Below are 21,067 nucleotides of genomic sequence, written 5' to 3'. Positions count from 1 at the left end.
TCTGCCCCCTGGGCTCAAGTGATCCTTCCACCTCAGCCTCCCAAGAAGCTGAAACTAGGCGCGCCACCATGCCTGGCTAATTTTTGAATTTTGGGGTTTCGCCAATTACCCAGGCTGGCCTTGAGCTCCTGGACCCAAGTGATCCTCCCATCTAGGCCTCCCAAAGTGCTGGGATTACAGGCGTGAGCCACCACGTCCAGTTCCATGACAGGTTATTGATTTGCAATTTCCCCTTATATTTAAATAGGGAAGTGACATGGCTAATAGGTCCTCTGTCTGCAGAGGGAAGAAAGAATTGGAAAGAAGGAAGAGATGACATGGGGAGGCAAGTTAAGGAAGCGAATGTCCTTGTCCAGAAGTGGGATGACAGTGGTTTAGATTAGGATGGTAGCGTGTAGTGGAGAGGGGTAAAAGGTATCTCAAAATTACCTTTTGGAAAGGTGAATGGGAGTGAAATAAACAGCATGTGGAGACAGAGAATGTTGGATGTGAAGGAGAGGGAAGGGCCAAGAATGACTCCCAGGGTTCCAGTCTCATTAGTTTGGGTAGATGGTAGTGTCCTTTCCTAATGCAAGAAACACAGGAGAAGGAGGTTTGGAGTGGGCAGTGGCATGAGGATGGGGGCAGGCTTGAAGGGGATGATGGTGAGTCTGGCTTTGATTTTGAATTGCTCTGAGCTTTCTGAGTGGACATGTTGAGTAGATAGTTGAAGACATGAGCTTGGAACTGACAGACAGATATAGGAGACATACAGATAGAGATAGAAGTAGAGGCAGAGATAGAGATTTGAGAGTCATACAAATAAATGAGGTCACAGGTACCTGTGGCTCCCTAGCTTTTTTGAAGGGGATCTACAATGTAAAATGTGTTTTGTATTACACATGCACACTCCGTAAATCAAGGTTAGCCTGAACAATTCTTAATCTGGCCATATGTGATGTTCAATCATATGCTATTCTTTCTCCTAATGCTGCTGACAACCTTCCACATTGATTTAATGACCCATCAATGAGTGGCTATGCATAGTTTGAAACGTCTAATTTAGGGAATGCAGAATGAGAAGAAAAAAGGGGCCAAAGTAGACCCCTGAGGAAGTCCATTGTGTAGGGTCAACTAGAGAAGGCGGTGCCTGAAAGAAGATAGTGAGTCTCCAATGGAGAGGTGAGCAGAAAGAACCCAGGGACCAGCAAGGTCTCTCCTTACATTTTGTAAGATGAATACAGCAGCTCTGAGGATAGCCAGGTAACTTCCAAACAGAGGAAGCAGTAAGTCTCTACCTGGGGCTCCAGTAGACCAAGGAAACTCTTTCTAAAAGCTCCCACCAACCTTCCCTTTTGTTTCGTTCACCAAGATTGGTCACACAACTAGGTCCAAGACAGTAACTGGCAAAAAGAGTGGAATGACCACACTTGGCTCAGGCTGATTAAAGTCCTCACTTTGTGGGGCTGGGAAGGGGTGATGCTGCCTGAGCACAGGGCAGGGTGAACACGTGAACCTTAAGGCTCTCATAACAGGAAGGAGTTAGCTTCCTTGGGAAGGGGAAGCTGTTGCCTGTACTCCTTGCTACTCAAAGTGTGGTCTAGGGAGCATCAGCATCACGTGGAAGCTTGTCAGAGTTGCAGAATTTCCAGTTCTACCCCCTTCCTGCTGAATCAGAGTCTGCACTTTCTTGAGATTCCCCAAATGATCCATGTGGCCATGTGTGAGAAGCCCTGGCCTAGATGGCAAGGGGGCCCATGGTGTCTGCTATGTTGACTCAGGTCACCCTGCTGTTTGTCCATTCCTTCTCCCACTTGTACTTCCATCACAAATCCCACAGCACCACACATGCTTTGCAAGGTTTTGCTCCATTAACAAGTCCTCTTTCATTTTCCACAGAAGGAGGCAGAACAGAGTCTTAGTGTAAAGGCAGCAACCTTCCAGCTGTGACTAGCCAAGCCATCAGCATTGTTCCTTTCAATTACCCTGTTCCTGGGAGGCATGAAATTCTAGCTAAGGGCTGACAGGGTCACTTGGCTGCTGAAAAGTTCTGTATTTAACAACTCTAGGTGGGGTTTGGGGTTTTGTTGGCTTGTTTTTAATTTTTTTTTTATTTTTTAGTATAGCTGCTTTTACTTAGTGCACAAGATTGCATGCTCTAGATTAGAACTTCTATACACAGGGACTGTGAGGCAACCCTCACCCTGAGGCCCCAGAAAATATTAAGTATTAGAATAAGCTCGCATGCAGCAAGTTCTCTCCAGTGTTTGAGGCTCTGAGGCTTAAAGAGACAAACAGAGAGCCTAGGAAATTTTCAGAGAAGAACAAATTTGCTTAAAGAATGGGAGGACCAAACCTAAGAGGGAATGTTAAAATCATTCACATACCTGAGGCTCAAGAAAGGAAGAAAGAGAAGTAATTAAACATGTAGAATTAGATAACATTTTACTGAGGCATCACCCAACCAGTTCTCTTCAGTAATATTTGCTCTTTCTTTATTTAAAAAAATCAGTTGTGCATACTCAGAATTTGATAAATTATGAAAGGATTAATATAAAATGCCTTCCTTGACTTTCTTCCTACCCATACATTCATTCGTATTTATTGATTACCTGTTATGTACCAGATACTCTGTTCTGACAATCTTGTTATTTTACTCTACTTAACATGAGAATACATTCTTCTAAAAAAAACATAAATGTGTCAAGATGGAAACATTCATCAATTTGAGACAAGAACATTTCTGATTTAGCTCTAATAAAATGTAGCAATTTCAATATAAAGGGCACTGTTTCCTTGTGTGGCATTCAGACTTTTATACTCTGTCCCCAGATGACTTTTCAGTCTCTCGTTTCATTCCTAGTCTCATTTACCTGCTGGTCCTGTCCCATCAGTCTACTCATCTTTGTCTTGAACTCACCAGACCCTTTCATGCAGTTCCCTTAGTTTAAGTACTTTTCTCCCTAAAATACCTTTTGATGCTTTAAAACCCTTTAAACTTTAGGAGTGCATCTGTAGTATTCTCTGCAAAGGATTCTGGAGTCTCACCATTTTAAATTAATCATTCTTTCCTCTGTCTTCCTTGAACATGGTGCTTTTACTACAGTTGCACTCTTACCTGCTTTGCATTATGGTTGCTTGTTTGCATGGCTCACGGTAAGTTTTCAAAGGACAAAGAGCATATCTTATTCTTTGTGTTCCCTCCAGCACTTAGTTACATTCCTGGTGAGGTAGAATTAACGGTGCCCACCAAATATTTCTAGCTATTTGAATCTTCTGGGCCTACAGTAGATTTACACTTCTTGGTCCCCTGTGGTTGGTTGGGGACATGTGACCAGTTATTGCTAATGAGTTATAACAAAGCGATGTGTGAAACCTGTGGGCCAAAATTTTAATTGTCAATGCAAGACCCTTCAGTGTCATCTGTTCTCTTGGCTATTGTGACTATTTGTGTTTAGGAAAATAGCTACTCCCTCAGCTGCATCCTAAAGTGAAGAAAAGGTCAACTTAGAGCAAAGATTTAGCTGACCTATGATGGACTCTGTGAGAGAACAAGGAATACATTTTTGTCATTTAAAACCATGGACATATGAGGTTGTTTTCTACAAAGCAAATCCTAGCCCATCCTGATTCATACACTTGTAAATGACAGGTGTTTGATAAATACTGTGAATCTAAAATATTTTGCAAATCTATTAGAAGTAGCAATTAATAATTTTATCATCAATTGTAAATGTATTACGTAAAATTGCAAATGTTAAAATCAGCTGTGCAGAGAGACATTGTGATGTAAGGTGAAGAGTGTAGGACATAGAGCCAGTAGGGATGGGTTTGTAAAGTGGCTCTAAATGACCTCGAGGAGGTCACTGATACTCTTAGGACTCAGCATCCTTCAGTCTTAAAGGGAACTTATCTACACTGCAATATTGTTGTGATAATTAAAGATAGCAAAAGTAAAATTGCCTGGTACATGTTGGTACTTGGTACATAATTATTATGATTGTTTTAGGTGTATTTTTCATATTGGACCATGTGAAAAGTGAAAAACACGAGAAACTGTACATAGTTCAGTTTAAACCAAGATATACCCTGCTATTCTTTCCTATAGATCAGCAGCAATTTTCTCCCTCCTTCCTTCTTCTACCCATTTTTCAAAAACTAAAAAATGTGGGCCCCTATTGATTTTTAAAAAGATAATGAACATTATATATGTATATGAAGATACAATAATTTATGTCTAAGTCTCATTCAGAGAAAAAAATATTGGTCATGAATTATTCAGCTTCTTCTTGGGCTAGGCATTAGTGACTCACATTAAATAAACAGATGCATTGAAAAAAAAAAAAGAAAGAGAAAAAATAAGACCCAGGATTTATTTTTAAGCTTTTGTGGGCTAGAAAATGGGAATCTTCTGTTTTTGAGACACTCAATTATATTTGTAAAATTAAAAAAAAATGTGAGCTTGATGATAAATCTATGTGAGGATAATGTTTTGCCTTTTTATTTGGATTTCCAACACTTGTTCAAGTGCAGTGAACTAGTCATCCCAAAACACTTAAACAAAGGTTTCTAACCGTCTAATGCCACAATCCCATAAGAGTTTATAGTTACTGTCATGGATGTTCACGACTTGATTATACTCCTGGCTATGAGAAGTCGTTACTTCAGTCCCTCAACATAAGCAGGGCATGACTCATCTTTCTGAGGCAGTAAATAGCAACTTGGGTAGATCAGCACCATCTTTATACTTCTTAGAATACCTTTAACTTAGAAACACATCCCCTCAGAAATACTTTATACACATTGTGACATGTGCTGAAAGAAACATTGTGTTCCAAAGATAGGTTCTTGTCTCTAGGGCTCTAATAAGTGGGAGGAAAATCTCAACAACCATATTTTCCAATTCAACTAAGGATTCTGCTTCTGCAATAGCAGCAAACAAGGAAAGTGGGAATAAAATCAAAAGACAGGAATGAGCAGATTTAATCCTCCCCTATTGCCAAGTCAAACTTACTCCCTTTTTTCCCCATCCATCCCCTCTCTAAGCCTCTGCCTTGGTCCTCACCTATTTAACTGAAAAAAAAAAATCAGATTGAATCATGAAGACTTATGGAACTACTACATGCCAGGAATTTCAATTCGTCTTAAGGATCTACAGTGCTGACATTTTCTCTCTTCTCAAGGACCTTATTATTTAGTGTGGAAGAAATAAAAGAATATCAGTAATTATACTTCAGTATGATAAACAGCGAAGACTCATTCAAAATATAATCACTGAAAATACTGTTTTCAAAAAACACATGTCGTTATACTAAAAAAGCAAAATACAAAATTATGTATACAACGTGATCCTAATTTTGTAAACAATACCCACTCATATCCTTATACACTCAGAAAAAAATGGGGGATCGAATTGGCAGACTGAGCACATCAGTCTACTCCCCCCGCCCCGACTTCAAATTCCACTGAAATACCAAACAAGAAAAGTTACAATCGAAGATCAGAAATTCTGAAGATTTCCTGGAATACAGACCAAAGAATTGATTGACAAAGAAATCAAAGCAGAAAACGACCAGAAGGAGATTACTGCAAAGGTCAGGGCTGTTTTGTGCACTAATGTTCTAGAGAAATTTCAAGCTCAGAGTTAACTCGTACAGTGCAGGGAGGGGCCTTGTCAGTAATTATCTGATCAATAAATTAAAAGATTGCATTATGGGCCAGGCGTGGTTGCTCATGCCTGTAATCCCAGCACTTTAGGAGGCTGAGGTGGGAGGATCACTTGAGCTCAGAAGTTTAAGACCAGCCTGGGCAACATGGCGAAACCCTGTCTCTACTATAAACACACACACACATACACACATACACACACGCACACACACACACACACACACAATTAAAAAATTAGCTAGGTATGGTGGTGTGCGCCTGTGGTCCCAGCTACTTGGGAGGCTGAGGCAGAAGGATTGCTTGAACCCAGGGAAGGTGAGGGTGCAGTAAGCTGTGACCATGCCACTGCACTCCAGCCTGAGTGACAGAGCAAGACCTTGTCTCAAGAAAAATAAAAAATAAAATTGAAAGATTACATTATGAATTGCCTGGCCTGTTATGATCTTCCTATCACTCTCACGTGCTGCATTTTTGGCAAGAGTGGTGTTTGCTTTCTGGTTAAAGCCTCGGTAACTGCTTTAAACAGTGAACCTGGGGAGTTTCCTATCAGAAGGGCTGACTCTGGACAGAGAAGCAGAGCAGGGTTGAGTAATTCTACATATACAACAAGGCGTGGCAGGAGGAGCGGTGGGAAGAAAAGGAAACCATTAGCTGCTTCTGATGTGAGAAGTTCCCAGACCACTTATGCTGGGGAGAGAAACCCCCTCACATCAACATCATCTACCTGAACACCTGCCAGCTTCTACCCCAAAACTCTAGAGGATTATGGCTCCCATAATCAGAACTTTCATTCACTGGGATGACTGTCACAGCCATAAAATAGAAAAAGAGTCGGATTTCTGGATTATTGAAAATACAATCACTGCTACTTTAAAAATCGGGCTGAATATCCAAATGGATGCAAATGAGTATTAAATTAGTGAGCTGCAATATTGAGTCTGACTCTTCCAGGACACAGTGCAGAGATAAATAGAGTTCCAGAAGCTCCTATGTCTACCTAAAGGGTTTGTAAGGAAGGGGACTCTGCCGCCCAGGCTGGAGTGCAGTGGCATGATAATGGCTCATTGCAGACTTGACCTCCCTCAGCATGCCCATCCCCAGCGTACCCACCCTGAGTACCTGGGACTAAGGCACGCCACCATGCTTGGCTGATTTTTGTATTTTTTTGTAGAGATGGGGTTTTGCCATGTTGCCCAGGCTAGTCTCGATCTCTTGGACTCAAGTGATCTGCCTGCTTTGGCCTCCCACAATGCTAGGATTACAATACCCCATATTCTTACCATCCATAAGACTACTGAATGCATATTAGGATTTATTTGTAGATTTTGTTTTTGTATTGTTTTACACTAGAGTCTTTCCCACTGAGTGAAAATACCGCAATTTAAATTTACTTAGAATACTTTTTTTACGGCAAGCAATCAAACTGATAAGAAGTTAGGTTCATTTGTTACCTTTTTTAAAGAAAAATTTTAAGGATTACTTTGCTTTGATTTAATTTGGTTTTTAATTATGTAAAATATGCTTATAGTTCCAATTTTGTAACTATTTTAAAGACACATTCAGATAAATCTGTCTTCCAACTGTATCCTTCCTACCCTGTTCCCTCCCTCCTAAAGGTAACCATTATAAAAATTAATTTTATTTGATAATCTCATTGTTTCTTTTTGAAAATATTGACATATATTCATACATATTTGTATCCCCTCTTTTTTTAATACTATAAACTTTGTTATTTGATTTGTTATCTTATCAGTATACCCTAGTAATATAGAGATATTACTCATTCCTTTTTATAACTGAATAGCATTCTGACACGTGAATGTACCTTAGTTTATTCAACTGGGCCCTTATTCATGGCCATTTGAGTGTTTCCAGTCTTATATAATTACAAACAATGCTGCTGCAATAAGTAAATCTGCACATTTAAAATTTTGTATTTTTGCCAATGTATCTTTGGAATATATTTCCAGAAGTGTGATTTCTGGGTCAGAAAGAAAAATGCAAATGTAAGTTTGCTAGCTGTTGTATTCCCACCTGCAATATATGAGTGTCTTTGCCCTGCAGCCTTGCCAACAGAGTGTGTTGTCAAACTGAGATTTTTGCTGATCTGATAGGCAAGAAATTGTATTTTAGTACTTTCCTTATTATAAGTGGGGTTGAACATATTTTAATTGTTTAAGGGCTATTTCCTATTTCTTTTAAAAACACTTATATGTTTATATATTTTGCTCATTTTTATATTAGGTGAAATTACTTATTATTTGGAAATGACTGACAATGAGAGCATGGCATATAAAAATGTGTGTGATTTGGGTCAAAGTGACACAAATGGGTGGCACTAATTATATTTATTTGAAAACAAGATTGGAGATAAATTAAGCATACTGCAAAATGGATGACAAAACAGTCATTAAAAGTAGACTAAAGAAATTGTTAAAGATTAAAGCAAAAACTGGTGAATCATAAAACTAATAGAATTGTTTAAAAAGGCCTGATTTACTGAAGACACTACCCCAAAATGACAAAAAATTCAAAGTAGACTAGAGGAATTATTGATGATAACTTCAGAAACTTATGAAATATAAATTTATAAACAAAATAAAATCTTTCTTTAAAAAAAGCCTGAATGATTATAAAACCAAATGCTGACTCTTAGATCAATACATGAACAAGTAGTTTTGAAAAATCTAATGAAATAGCTATGGTTAGTCTCATCAAAAAAAGAAAAAAGGAATAAAGACACAAATAGCAATGTTAAGAATTGGAAAGGTGACATACCTAGAAAATCAGATAAGACTTTAAAATTATAATGGAATACTGCATATAATATTATAACCATATATTATATTATAAGTGAACGTTATGTGTGTGTGTGTGAAGAGAATTTGTAGGCATGTAAGTGGAATGTTTTTTAGGAAATTGTAAATTATAAAAATTGACTTCAGGAGAAGAGATAACCTTAAAACCTTTAGGAGAATTTGAAAAACTAATTGAAGTTTACCATAAAGAAATGATGCCAAGGATATCCCCCCTTCTGCCCAGGAGTTAGAAAGCCTGAAAGAGTATTGCTCTCATCTAACAACCAGAAAATGCCTGACAACCTACAAAATCATAATATTTCTTGACTCCATCAGGGAGCTGAGGTTACAGGGCAAGTGAATAGCTTCAATCTAAGGAAAGACAGGAGCCTCCAATGGAAGCCGGGACACAAGCCCTGGCTCTCCTATGACAGGGCCCAGGTATAAGAGACACAAATGTCATACAAGACCGTAAGAATAATTCAGCTGAAGTTTTTAACTAATTGTTAGATGCCAAATGTGGGCTAATGTGGGAGTACAGAAACAGTAGGAGCTGTAGACACGATGGGGGTTTGCACCCACTTCTGGGCTCTTCTCCAATGGATCTCCACCCAGCTGCTGCAGGAAAGTGTCAAGCCCCAGCTGGACTCTGTTGAACTGCTAGAGTCGGGAGGTGGCAAACCCTCCTTCCCCCAGGGCACAGGTGAAACCCATGTGGCTGGAAAAAGTGAAAAGAAAAAGCCCTCTGTAAGGGAGGATCAGGGAACTATCCTGAGGTCAGATTGTTAGAGAAAACTAATGCTGGAGAAAGAGTAGGTTCACTGAGAAAGCCCCAGTCTCCAACACCAGGATCTTAAGGCCTGCATAAGACTAAGGTGGATCAAGACAACAGAGAAACCCCCTCCCCCTACCACCCAGCTAGCAAGCATCAGGTAATAAGCATAGTCTGCTGCTGAAAAAATAGGCAAGAGTATGAAGACCCACCCCACTCAGGTGCGAGTACTCAGTGAAGGTCTAAAATTGAGGATAGAGGAGGAACATTGAAAAAAACCCTTCAGCAAGCCATCCCTCACCCCAAGCACCAGTTAATACCAGAGGAATTTGAAGCCAGTAGTGCACTGAAGGGAACCATAATAACAACAAAACCCAAACTCAGCCCAAATCTTGACTAGATTTGCTTAACTCCCTACACCGAGAGGTGAGCAATGGCAGAGTTGTGCCCATGTTCAGGCATGGCATATCTACTGTTTTTCTCAGTCTCTACTATCCTACACACAGTACCTAGCAGTCAATAAAAAATTACAAGGAAAAAAAAGTAAGAGAAAAAAAGGTCTTGGACCCAGTGGTTTTATGAGGGAGTTCTACTAAATCTTTGAGCAACACATATTTTGCTATCACTTAAGTTATTCAAGAGTATTAAAACTAGGAAGTGGAGAAAAGGGAAACAGAATATTACAGAGAATTTCATAAAGTGGGCACAGAAACTGCTTCCTATTTACAAGTCCCTGCCCATCATGCCAGGTGGTGTCAATGCAGGCAGTCAGATTCTGCCCTGGCTTGAGGCTTCTGCTCTGATCCAAAGTGGCCATGGAAGTGTGGTCTTTTCAGTTTTCCAAGGATCCCCAAAGAAATTAAATTTGTTCTGTCTTATTTGTGGATTAAATTGACCTCCCTCTAGAACAAAATTTATCTTTCTCTTTGGCCAATAGACAGGACCAAATTTCCTCACCACAACTTTATTTACAGAAACAGGCTGCTGCCCCATGAGCCACATTCTGCCAATTAGATTTTTTAAAACATTGCTGGAAAATATGATTTTTCTTGATTACTAAGTTCCACCCTCCCCACCCCCTATAACCCCCAACAAATTTTGCACTTTAGGCAACTGCCCCATAGTTCCACCTAGTCCTGGTCTCCACAGAGTCCCCTGGCCCCGAGACCCACTAGGTTCCACCCAGGGTGAGTGGGGCCTCACGTGCTGCTCTCACATCAGCTTACCTTACTGTGCCATGCACTTTGCGAGAAGCTGTTCTTTGCCAACCAAAAAAAAAAGCCTTCATATAAATCTTCTCCTGAGTGGGGGAAGAGGAGGGAGGGTGGACAGTTTCAAAAGCAAAGAAAACAAGAATGGAAAAGAGGAGGAAGTGGCCAGTGCTCAGTGAACCCTCAAGTGTGAAAGGCTAATCCAGAAATCACTCAGTAATCACCACCGTGAAATCAGGCAGGGCTGACATCTCTTGCTACGCATATGCGCCCCTTCCCTACCTCCCACAAAGCCTCACTTCCTAAACCAAAGTGACCTTCTGAAATCTGGCCAGTCTGCCTCAGCTCTTGGCCCCATGTCCCTCCTATGCAACAGCTTCTACACACCATTAGTTTCCTTCCAAAGTCCCCACTGACTTCTCATTCACAGCAATACTCTTCCTGTTTTCGAAACAAGGGTATTGGCCCATGTGCCTGGTAAACAGAAACTAGAGTGCATAGGGCTGTGAGAAGTTCTAAGGCATTTGTGTATTGCACCGGAGACTGAAAGAAGGGTGAGGTTTTGGGGGCTCTGATGTGCAAGGTAAGGCACTCAGTGTTCAGAACAATCCTCATGGATCTGTTATGCTCAAAGGAACAGTGTTGAAAGAGTGATTATGGTTTAAGATAATTTGGCTGTCAACCAAATAACATGTTGTTGCTTACTGCTATGTCAGACACTTCTGCTGATTGGTGAATTTTTTTAAAAATTTATTTTTATTTTTTTATTTTTCGAGATGGATTCTCTCTCAGTCGCCCAGGCTAGAGTGCAGTAGTGCGATCTTGGCTCACTGCAAGCTCTGCCTCCCGGGTTCAAGCCATTCTCCTGCCTCAGCCTGCTGAGTAGCTGGGACTACAGGCGCCCACCACCACGCCCGGCTAATGTTTTTTGTATTTTTAGTAGAGATGGGGTTTCACCATGTTAGCCAGGGTGGTCTCTATCTCCTGACCTCGTGATCTGCCCATCTCGGCCTCCCAAAGTGCTGGGATTACAGGCATGAGCCACCGCATCCGGCCTGATGGGTGAATTTTTAAGAGGAAGAATAATAAGCAAATAGACTAGTTTAAAAGCAAGGTATCATTTCCTTGGTGGATCTCTTGAGAAGGAGATGGAAACAGTGATGGGGGACTTTGGCTTGGCCTCCACTGAGTCCCAGAACTTTTCTCTCTAGAGGTGTGAACCATACCCCTCCAGCGTATCCATTTTCCCATCAGTTTCATACTGTCTGTGAACTTTGGTGAATCATCAGTCTCTCTCTTCTGCAGTGTTGCCACCTTTAAATGGCCCCTTACTCTCATAATCAGTGCTGAGTAGTGGCAAGGGGGAGAAAATGGAAAAGTTGGCATGGGAGAGAAGGCAGATCCAGAAGATAGGATACAGCTCAGGTAAAGGGCCAAAGGTCTCCTGAAATGACTCTTCAAGGCAACTTCTTAGTGTTTGACTGCCTCTTTGTTACATTCTTTTTATTTTGCCCCAGCCCTGAGAATGTGGCCTGATTTTCTCTTCTGTTATTACAACTGCTCTTCTGCTTGAGTTTCTTCTACACCTTCAAGATGGCTGAAGAACAAGATGCTTTCTCTCCATGTCTATGCTGTTTCACTGTGAGTAAAGCAAGTGTACATCTGCTTTCATTTCTTTTTTTCAAAAATGTTATTACTACTAGTGAGTGTGGGGAAAGAGGGCATACTGCAACATAAATAGGAGGGAAACTGCAAGTAATAAAAATTGTTTAAAATTACAAGTAATTGGTTTTAGTTATTCTTGGTCATTTTTGAGGCACAAAAGGGGAATAATGCTTATATAGCAGTGATCCATGTGGTTTAGAACTGAAGCAGAAAGAAGACATTCATGCAACCAACAATCATATGAAAAAAGCTCAACATCACTGATGATTAGAGAAATGCAAATCAAAACCACAATGAGATACTATCTAACACCAGTCAGAATGGCTATTGTTAAAAGTCAAAAATAACAGATACTGGCAAGGTTGTGGAGAAAAAGGAATGCTTATACACTGTTGGTGGGAGTGTAAATTAGTTCAGCCATTGCGGAAGACAGTATGGTGATTCCTCAAAGACCTGAAGACAGAAATGCCATTCAGTCCAGCAATCCCATTACTGGATATATACCCAAGGGACTATAAATCATTCTATCATAAAGACACATGCACACATATGTTCTTTGCAGTACTATTCACAATAGCAAAGACATGGGATCAACCTAAATGCCCATCAATAATAGGCTGGATAAAGAAAATGTGGTACATATACACCATGGAATACTATGGAGCCATAAGAAAGAACAAGATCATGTCCTTTGCACGGATATGGGTGGAGCTGGAGGCCATTATCATCAAACTAACACAGGAACAGAAAACGTATTTACTGCATGTTCCCATTTATAGTGGGAGCTAAATGATCAAAACACATGGACACAAAGAAGGGACCAACAGACACTGGGTCCTATTGGAGAGTAGAGGGTGGGAGGAGGGAGAGGATCAGGAAAAATAATCAATGGGTACTAGGCTTAATACCTGGGTGATGAAATAATCTGGTTTGAAATAACAAACCCCCACGACACAAGTTTACCTATATAATGAACCTGCACATGTACCTCTGAACTTAAAAGTTTAAAGAGTGGGCACATACCCCTGATATAGATATAGCTTAATATATAATCTCCATATATATATGACTACACTCATAGCACATATTACAAAGCACATAAAAAGTAAAGATCAAATATTTTCAGAAAAAAAGAAAGTATGCACAACAATGACAACCTTCATAACTTCATAATAACACATGATAACTTAGCATCTTTTGCTTACAGTATGATGTTGATTTTGTGTTATTACTGTAAAGTACACTGGTGGCTTATATTTGCAGACTAGAACTGTCTCAAGATGCTATGATGCTCAATTGTGTTAACCAGTTTATAATCAATTAACCTAAGCTTGATGATGGCAACTGAATTTCCAGGTATACAAATAAATTTGAGGGTGAAGCATAGTTCCTAAAAACGATGCTGATCTCTGTTTTTATCTGCGGCATTGTATATTATTTGACAATGCGAGGGAACACCCTATCTTTTCAACCTAATTTTTCTTATAATTAAAACTACCATTTTAAGCATTGGTAATTTCTTACCAGCGAGTAAAGTTTTAATTATTCATAATAAAATTTTATGATGGGCAAAAAGAGGAACTGAAGCAGAGTCACAGTTAAAAAATTATAATTATTTAGTAATGTATATTTAATAATAAACATAAACATACAAAATAACCTCAACTTCACCAGTATTTCTCTTTCTTTTGCCTTTTAAATTTGTTTGTTTTTATTTGTACAGATTTAGGAGGTATTTCAGGTACAGTTTTATTACACAGATAGACTGTGTGGTGTTCATTAGTATTTCTTAGTCATTTTGAAGGAGAAATATGGTTCCCTGTGATACTTCATATTTCCATATTGATTTTTTTTCCTTTTCTTGTCTCCTTCCCACAGATGCTGCAAATATTCCCAGCCTTTTCCCCTTGATGCCCAAAATAAATTCCTCAAATACCCTGAGCCCAGGAACTATTCTTAATTTCACATAAATTTTATGTAAAGGGACTAAGTCCTTCCATCCCCCTGCCACTTCCTGGATTTTGCTCTTCCATACCTAATTTCTCACCAAAAACATACCACCACCACCACCACCACAACAACACTGCTGTGGAATAACAGGAGCCTCCTCAAAGGGCACTGGAGGGGAAGGAACTGTCTGGCAAACTATAAGGCAATGGTTCTAGTGTACTTTATTGGCATGGAGGAGGAAAAAGTATAGAGAAACTTATTTACTCATGTGTTGATGTGATCACAAGAATGAGGCCTGACCTGTCATAATCCCCAGTCTAATTTCTGCCTCCATTTTTGTCTAAAACAGAGAAGCCCAACTGTCTGATGGGCAGTTCCGATTGAGAGTACTCTTCCTCCATCACCTGATTCTTAACATTATCCTGGGGCTTTACCATCTACCTGTTCCTGGGACCCAACTCCTAGTGCAGACCTTTCAGCTGGGGGTCCTGGGTCTTCCACAGATTTTTGGAATTGTAACAGCAATGATAATAACAATATTGGTGATGGTGATTATAGATAACCTTCACAGGGCACTCTCTGTGCCAGGTACTATGATAAATACTTAACATTGATTGTCTCTTCTGATTTTCAAAGTTCTAAGAGAATTTTTTTAGTTATCTACTGCTATCTAAAAAATGGCCACAAAACTTAGCATATTTTTAAAATATACTTTTTTTAAACTTTTGACCTCTTTTATTTGTTAAAATAGTCACATCCATATACATGAAATGATTTGATCATAATGCATTCATTGATTATGGCTCTTGCCATCTTGTGGCATCCAGGACCCTGGCTGAAACGTTTTATCTCACAGTTTCTGTGGGTCAGGAATCCGAGTATGACTTACCTAGGTCCTCTACTTCAGGGTCACTGAGTCAAGGTGACGCTTGGGAGCAGAGTCATCTCAAGGCTCAGTGGGATGAGGATTTGATTGCAAGCTCACGTGGTCATTGACAGGATGCAGTTCCTCATGGGCTGACGGACTAAGGGCCTCAGTTCTTCAGTGACTGTTGGCCAGAACCTGCCCTCAATTCCTTGCCTCATGGGCCTCTCCAATATGGCAGCTTCCTTCTTCAAAGGGCGCAAGCCAAGAGGGCAATAGAGAGAGTCTGCTAGAAAGATGAAAACCACAATCTTGTGTAGCCTCCATGGAAGAAACTTCCGATCACCGTTACCATATTCTGTTGATTAGAATGAAGTCACTAGGTCCAGCCTACACTCAGGGGAGAGGATTACTTACACAAGGACATGAATATCAGGAGGTGGGATCCTTAGGGATCATCTTAGAAATATTCCATCTCACAGTTTGGGGAAGGAGGGAATAAGAGCTGTTTTAAGATTACAAAGACAATATCAAGACTAGAAGATCAAGGTACTTCAAGGTCGAAATTGAAGCTAAGAAAGGTAAAGGCTAAGGGTTGGAATGGAGAAGTGCCTTATATAGTTTTTGATCCATAGTGTGTACCTCTCTAATATCCATGTCTCCCAGCCCTAACATGAAGGTAGAGCTAAGGAGATGGTGGGTGTGAGACTAAAGGTTATATGAGGGATTATTAGGGCATGCCACAAAAAACTGCTTCTCTCATTGGGAAAGTAAATGGAAAATAATGGTAATGGAGTAGTGGAGTGGAACAGCAGCAAAGAGGAACTGAAGATAAGCTATCTTGAGTAAAAGCAACCCAGGGTTCCTATGGGAAGGAGACTTTTGGCAGAGACATGCCACATTATCAAATAAAAAAGGGCAGAGCCAGGGCATAAAGTACGTCTGAAATAAGCTATCCACAATCAAAGACAGTCAAGCTAAAGAAAACAAATTCCAGCCAGGAAACAGAAGGCTGGTTCCGGAAAGATTTTTTGAGGCAATGCTACATAGAGCAGAGGTGTGGAGGAGAGGACAGGGAACATTTTTAGCAGCATCCTCTAAAACGAATTCTATTTCATATGTACTTTATGAAAGGGGGAAAGATTGCAGGAATTACAGGCCCAAAATCCCCCCAAATTCCCGAGGCTCTGTCTATTATAGTCCTTTTCTCCAGCACTCTCCTTCCCCTCCCACTCAGGCTCTTCATCTTGTCAACAGAGCAGGAATCACGGAGTTCACACTCTGAACTTTTGTCTTGGAATTATGCCAGTATCATAGTGTGGGGGCAATAAGTGGGGATTCATTGAGGGAGGCAAGACAAACATGTTAACAGCCTTGAAGAAATGCCTTTTTAGTACAGAAAAAGGGAGAAGGAATCAGGAAGGGATTTCTTACCAAACCTCCAAGAAGATCGTTCTTTAAAGAGTGCTAACTTCTCCAGCTTTTAGTGGGGAATTGCCCTCCATGGGGATTAAGAGACCAGCGCCTTTTAATCAAAGGAGGGCTGTACGTTCAAATAACTGGGAACAGCTGAGTGTCCCACCCAACTCTGAAGAACAAAACAGCTACACGAAGCCACTCCTGCCTGCAGTATACAATGCTATGTTTTTTGGCTAATTCTCCAAGGATATTACACTTACTTTCAATGGTTAATGAATAGCTTCTAAGTGCCTGTTTCATTTAATTGTCCAAAGGCCAGTGGGTCCCAGAGCATATAAAGCTGCAGGCTGGCTAATGAGCTCATTCTCTTGGAGCAAGCAGGGAAGCAGAGGAGCAGCAGGGTCAGGGTGCTGGGTTCCTAAGGTGCAAGGATGCAGAACAGAACTGGCCTCATTCTCTGTGCTCTTGCCCTCCTGATGGGTTTCCTGATGGTCTGCCTGGGGGCCTTCTTCATTTCCTGGGGCTCCATATTCGACTGTCAGGGGAGCCTGATTGCGGCCTATTTGCTTCTGCCTCTGGGGTTTGTGATCCTTCTGAGTGGAATTTTCTGGAGCAACTATCGCCAGGTGACTGAAAGCAAAGGAGTGTTGAGGCACATGCTCCGACAACACCTTGCTCATGGGGCCCTGCCCGTGGCCACAGTAGACAGGTACGTGCTGACAGGCAGAGGGACCAAGAAGGGCTGAGATGGGCTGAGTTGTGTAAGATCTGAGTAATTTCTGATCCTACTATGGAGCGACTTACATGTCCCATGGGCTGTCTGTCTAGAACCAAAGCTTTATCGTCAGGGAATTACTCCGGGGTTGTTATTAGGAAGAGTGGCGCCATCTTTGGGGAAAACCATGACGTAGGGGCAACTCATCTCAGAGAAACCCTACCACCACCCCCAGTGAAAACCCACCTAAGCCAATTTAGAAACCCAGGCTCTTTTGTTATATCATGGCAGCTGTCATTAATTAGTGGCAGGTGATGGTTAGTTACTTCCCATAACCTGGCTATAAGGTTCTAAGGAAAGCAAGTCCCAGACCAAATTCTGCCACACAACAAATGAAGAAGCAGGCATAAAATGAGTCCTGGAATCTCTGTGAGCTCAGAGAAGTCCCAGTTTACTGTCCTTTTAGGTGTTGTGATCTCACCTTGCATAAAACATTCCTTCAGGGGAAGGTGATAATATTCTAGAGGCAAGATTCATTCTTTCTCGCCATCTCATACATTAGGATAGTTATCATCAAAAAACAAAACCAAACAGCTAGTGTTGGTGAGGATGTCAATAAATTGGAACCCTGTGCATTGCTGGTGGGAATGTTAAAATGGTGCAACCACTGTGGAAAACAGTGTGGGGATTCCTCTATACATTAAATATTGAATTACTGTTTGATCCGGCAATTCTACATTCTGAGTTTATACACAAAGGAACTGAAAGCAGGGATTCAAATGGATGTTTGTACACCAATGCTTGTAGCAACATTTATTCATAATAGCCCAAAGGTGGAGACAGCCCAAATGTCCATCAACAGGTGAGTAGATAAACAAAATGTGGTATATACATGCAATGGAATATTAGCCTTAAAAAGGAAGGAAATCCTGGCACATGCCACCACTTGGATGAAGTTGAAAACATTATGCTAAGTGAAACAAGTCAGTTACAAAGGGCAAATATTGTATGATTCCACTTACATGAGTACTTAGCGTAGTCAAATTCACAGACACAGAAAGTAGAACAGTGGTCCCAGGGGCTGGTGGAAGGAGAGACTGGGGACCTACTGTTTAATGAGTAGAGAGTTTTAAGGTGATGGTTGTAGAGCAATATGAGTGTATTTAGTGCCACTGAGCTATACACTTAAAAACAGTAAATTTTATGTCATATATATTTTACCACAAGAAAAAAAAGATTCGGTTAATCTTATAGTCAGTATCAGGCAACAAGAAACCTCCTAATTCTTGGCTAGCCACAGGACCATTTAGGGATAACACCCTAGGCATCATTCTCAAGATACAGGCTACAAGACTATAATTATTTTGCCCTCTTCGTGCAAGAGTAGAAAGTATCTAAAATATTTTAGCTACTCCATGTATCTTGAATATAAGCAATCTTACCCATGAGCATCCACTTTTGGCATCCTTTATGCTAATTAATAAGATAATAATTATGAAAACCAAAACTTATTTCCAATGTTATACTAACCAGCAGAGTTTCTGGGTTTGATTAAAAATTAAGAGAAATGAAGTGATTGTAGAAGATGCCTCTAGAGTGATGATTTCTTTTTGTATAAATGTTAGAGGACTACCTCTAGAGTGTGAATTTCTGATAAATGTAACTGATTGCCTTTAGGATATAGCTTAAATTGACTAACACTGCATAATATTACAGTATACTGAAATGCTTGAAAGTAAATTATGGACATCGTAACACCCCCATTTTACTGCCTCTTCTTGCTGCATGTAATAAGATGCTCATCCCACGCAGAATGGCTGGCAAGTCAGCCTGGGAAGTCATATTTCTCCAAAGCATTTGCACTCAAAATGGATACCCAGGTTGAGATATCAAAGCAAATGGGTCTCCGATGATGGAATTCAGGGGACTGGGAATATGGATGGCAGTTGAAGGAGGGTGGGGTTGGGAGAGGTAGCTGGGATTTGGGGCAGGCAGCAGTCATCCTGGAACCTTTCACATCACTCCAGGGAACATCTCACCTTTCTGTGTAAAATGCCTTTACACATGTGCCCCATGACTCAGCCTTGGCTATTCTGAGCGAAGGCTGAGATTTATGCCTTACAGTAGACAGCTTCTTCAGCTACTGGCTTTGGGCCTGGTAACATTTGGAATGGAGTTGTGGCTACAAATGGCAGTCCCTGTTCTGTTGTGGTTACACACCATAAACACTCCCTGTAGGCACTGGAAGGATCACTCTATAAATACACAACTCAGCCAAGCTCACCGGTCTCTCTTCCTCCCCTCTCCCCCTCCCCCAAATTCATTCATGATGGAGAAGCCAGGAGGATTTAGCAATTAGAAATGCCGGGCAAGATGACCAATGAGTACATCAGCCCCCGAACGAATGGCTGCTTTAGCCTACTGGCATAGAAAGGGCTACAACTGAAATCTGTGTAAAGTTGTCAGTTGATATCATTTGAGAAATGAATATGTTTGTATATTTTCTTTGAAACTGGCTACTGAGTCTCAAAAGGGTGTTAGGATAGAGACATGGCATCTGGTATAGTTCAGGGATCAGCACAGAGTTGGTTTTCATTCATTATTTTGTTGGCTGTGATGATCAGAGAAAGTGAGTGCAATTGAGGGGATGATGCCATGCGAGAAAGGGAGCAAGGATGTGGATGGACTAAGTACTCGGTAGACAGAAGTTCCCTATCCAAAGCCCCCACCTCCTCTAATATTGACAAGGATCTCCCACTGAATGGCCCTGTTTTCATGAGTGAATGAGCAATAGAGAAGGAATAGCTTGGCATAACCCACTGGGAAAAAAATGTGACTAGAGGCAGGCATCCTGTGGCTGATAAAAAGGTTCTTTTGGAAGAGCAGCACATTTTTAAAAAACTGGTGATGCCAGGAAGAAGTACATCTGTTTCAAAAATCCATGTTTCTTAACAGTTTAGCTTCGCACAATTTGAGCTGAGAGAGGCAGCCGTCTGCCTCTTTGGCATTAATGCCTAAATAACGCACGCATGTTTATGCTGTTTTGTTCCCTAGGCCAGACTTTTACCCTCCAGCTTATGAAGAGAGCCTTGAGGTGGAAAAGCAGAGCTGTCCTGCAGAGAGAGAGGCCTCTGGCATTCCTCCACCTCTATATACAGAGACGGGCCTGGAATTCCAGGATGGAAATGACTCCCACCCAGAGGCCCCACCATCTTATAGAGAGTCCATAGCCGGCCTGGTGGTGACAGCAATCTCAGAGGACGCCCAGAGGCGAGGCCAAGAGTGCTGAGGCAGAGAAAGCTCTCCAGCACTCATGATGCCACCACTGTGGGGAGCAGCTACTGATAATAAAGGCAAACGAGGGACTGTGGGAGGAAAAGCCACACCAGGGACCCCACAGGAGAGCTTGGGGAGGGGATGACAGCCCTGAATTCCAGACATAACTGGCCATGCCAGGGCAGGGCAGGCCAGGGGCCCTGGAAGGGTTTAGCCAACACCAAGCAGACATTTCAGAGGATTCACACTAATCTTAACCCCGGCTGGCCTTGGGTCCCCAAAGGTGTCACTCTGAGAGCTCTGCTTACAGAGATTCTTTCTGCTGTCACTCAATTTCCCTCCCATCACCTCAACTCCAGCCAGGGAGGAATAGATGCTGGTTGTCAGGACAGCCACATGCCTTCCTGTTCTATATCACCTAGTAATCTCAAAGTGAAGGTTTGTTGTTTAATTTATTGATTGTTCAGCCTTTTGTTTTGTTAGCTTGTTTCCTAGTTACCTCCAGCTGACCATACTACCAGAGTGAGGCAGTACTTCACATCCTGGGAGATATGCCCTCGGAACCCATGAATGTTATTTTGTATTATTTTATTTTCATGATATGTATTTTTTCTATGTAAAAGGAAAATGACTGTAATATTTGCCTTCAAGATGGTTCAAACACAAAATATTAAATGAGCTGTTTCTTAAAAGAGGTCCTTAAACAAATAGACATGATAAGATTGCTTATAGACCCAAATGGAATAGACA

The 21,067-nt window shown here is 41.0% G+C and overlaps 1 protein-coding gene and 2 long non-coding RNA genes across 3 annotated transcripts in view; 2 read left to right on the top strand and 1 right to left on the bottom strand.

The window, feature by feature from the left end:
* The window catches only part of LOC134728537 (uncharacterized), a 103,268-nt gene extending 86,721 nt beyond the window's left edge, over positions 1 to 16,547 (bottom strand). Inside the window, exons 1-2 of the long non-coding RNA XR_010109041.1 lie at positions 16,342 to 16,547; positions 14,932 to 15,196 (exon numbers count right to left, since the gene is read on the bottom strand). This is a non-coding gene — a long non-coding RNA (uncharacterized LOC134728537). The remainder of the gene's footprint in view (positions 1 to 14,931; positions 15,197 to 16,341) is intronic.
* On the top strand, positions 10,534 to 14,033 carry LOC103787126 (uncharacterized). Its single transcript, XR_612913.5, has 4 exons — positions 10,534 to 11,010; positions 11,733 to 11,852; positions 11,945 to 12,068; positions 13,971 to 14,033. It is a non-coding gene; the product is annotated as an uncharacterized LOC103787126 (long non-coding RNA).
* A 141-nt stretch (positions 16,548 to 16,688) lies between the features above and the next one.
* TMEM252 (transmembrane protein 252) lies at positions 16,689 to 21,009 on the top strand. The gene is made up of 2 exons (XM_003824760.5): positions 16,689 to 17,035; positions 20,096 to 21,009. The coding sequence occupies exons 1-2, from the start codon at positions 16,758 to 16,760 to the stop codon at positions 20,328 to 20,330; spliced, it is 513 nt and encodes a 170-aa protein (XP_003824808.1). The 5' UTR covers positions 16,689 to 16,757; the 3' UTR covers positions 20,331 to 21,009.
* Positions 21,010 to 21,067: the final 58 nt, after the last annotated feature.

The sequence above is a fragment of the Pan paniscus genome, chromosome 11 (assembly GCF_029289425.2).
Source record: "Pan paniscus chromosome 11, NHGRI_mPanPan1-v2.0_pri, whole genome shotgun sequence".
NCBI lineage: Eukaryota > Metazoa > Chordata > Mammalia > Primates > Hominidae > Pan > Pan paniscus.
The sequence above is the reverse complement of the archived record's forward strand: the minus strand, read 5'-3'. Positions and strand labels throughout refer to the sequence as shown.

Excerpts from the sequence above, each read along its gene's own strand:
- TMEM252 (XM_003824760.5), top strand. The coding sequence starts at position 16,758 with ATGCAGAACAGAACTGGCCTCATTCTCTGTGCTCTTGCCCTCCTGATG. Across the intron at positions 17,036-20,095 it reads CCCGTGGCCACAGTAGACAG|GCCAGACTTTTACCCTCCAG; the intron begins GTACGTGCTGAC and ends TTTGTTCCCTAG.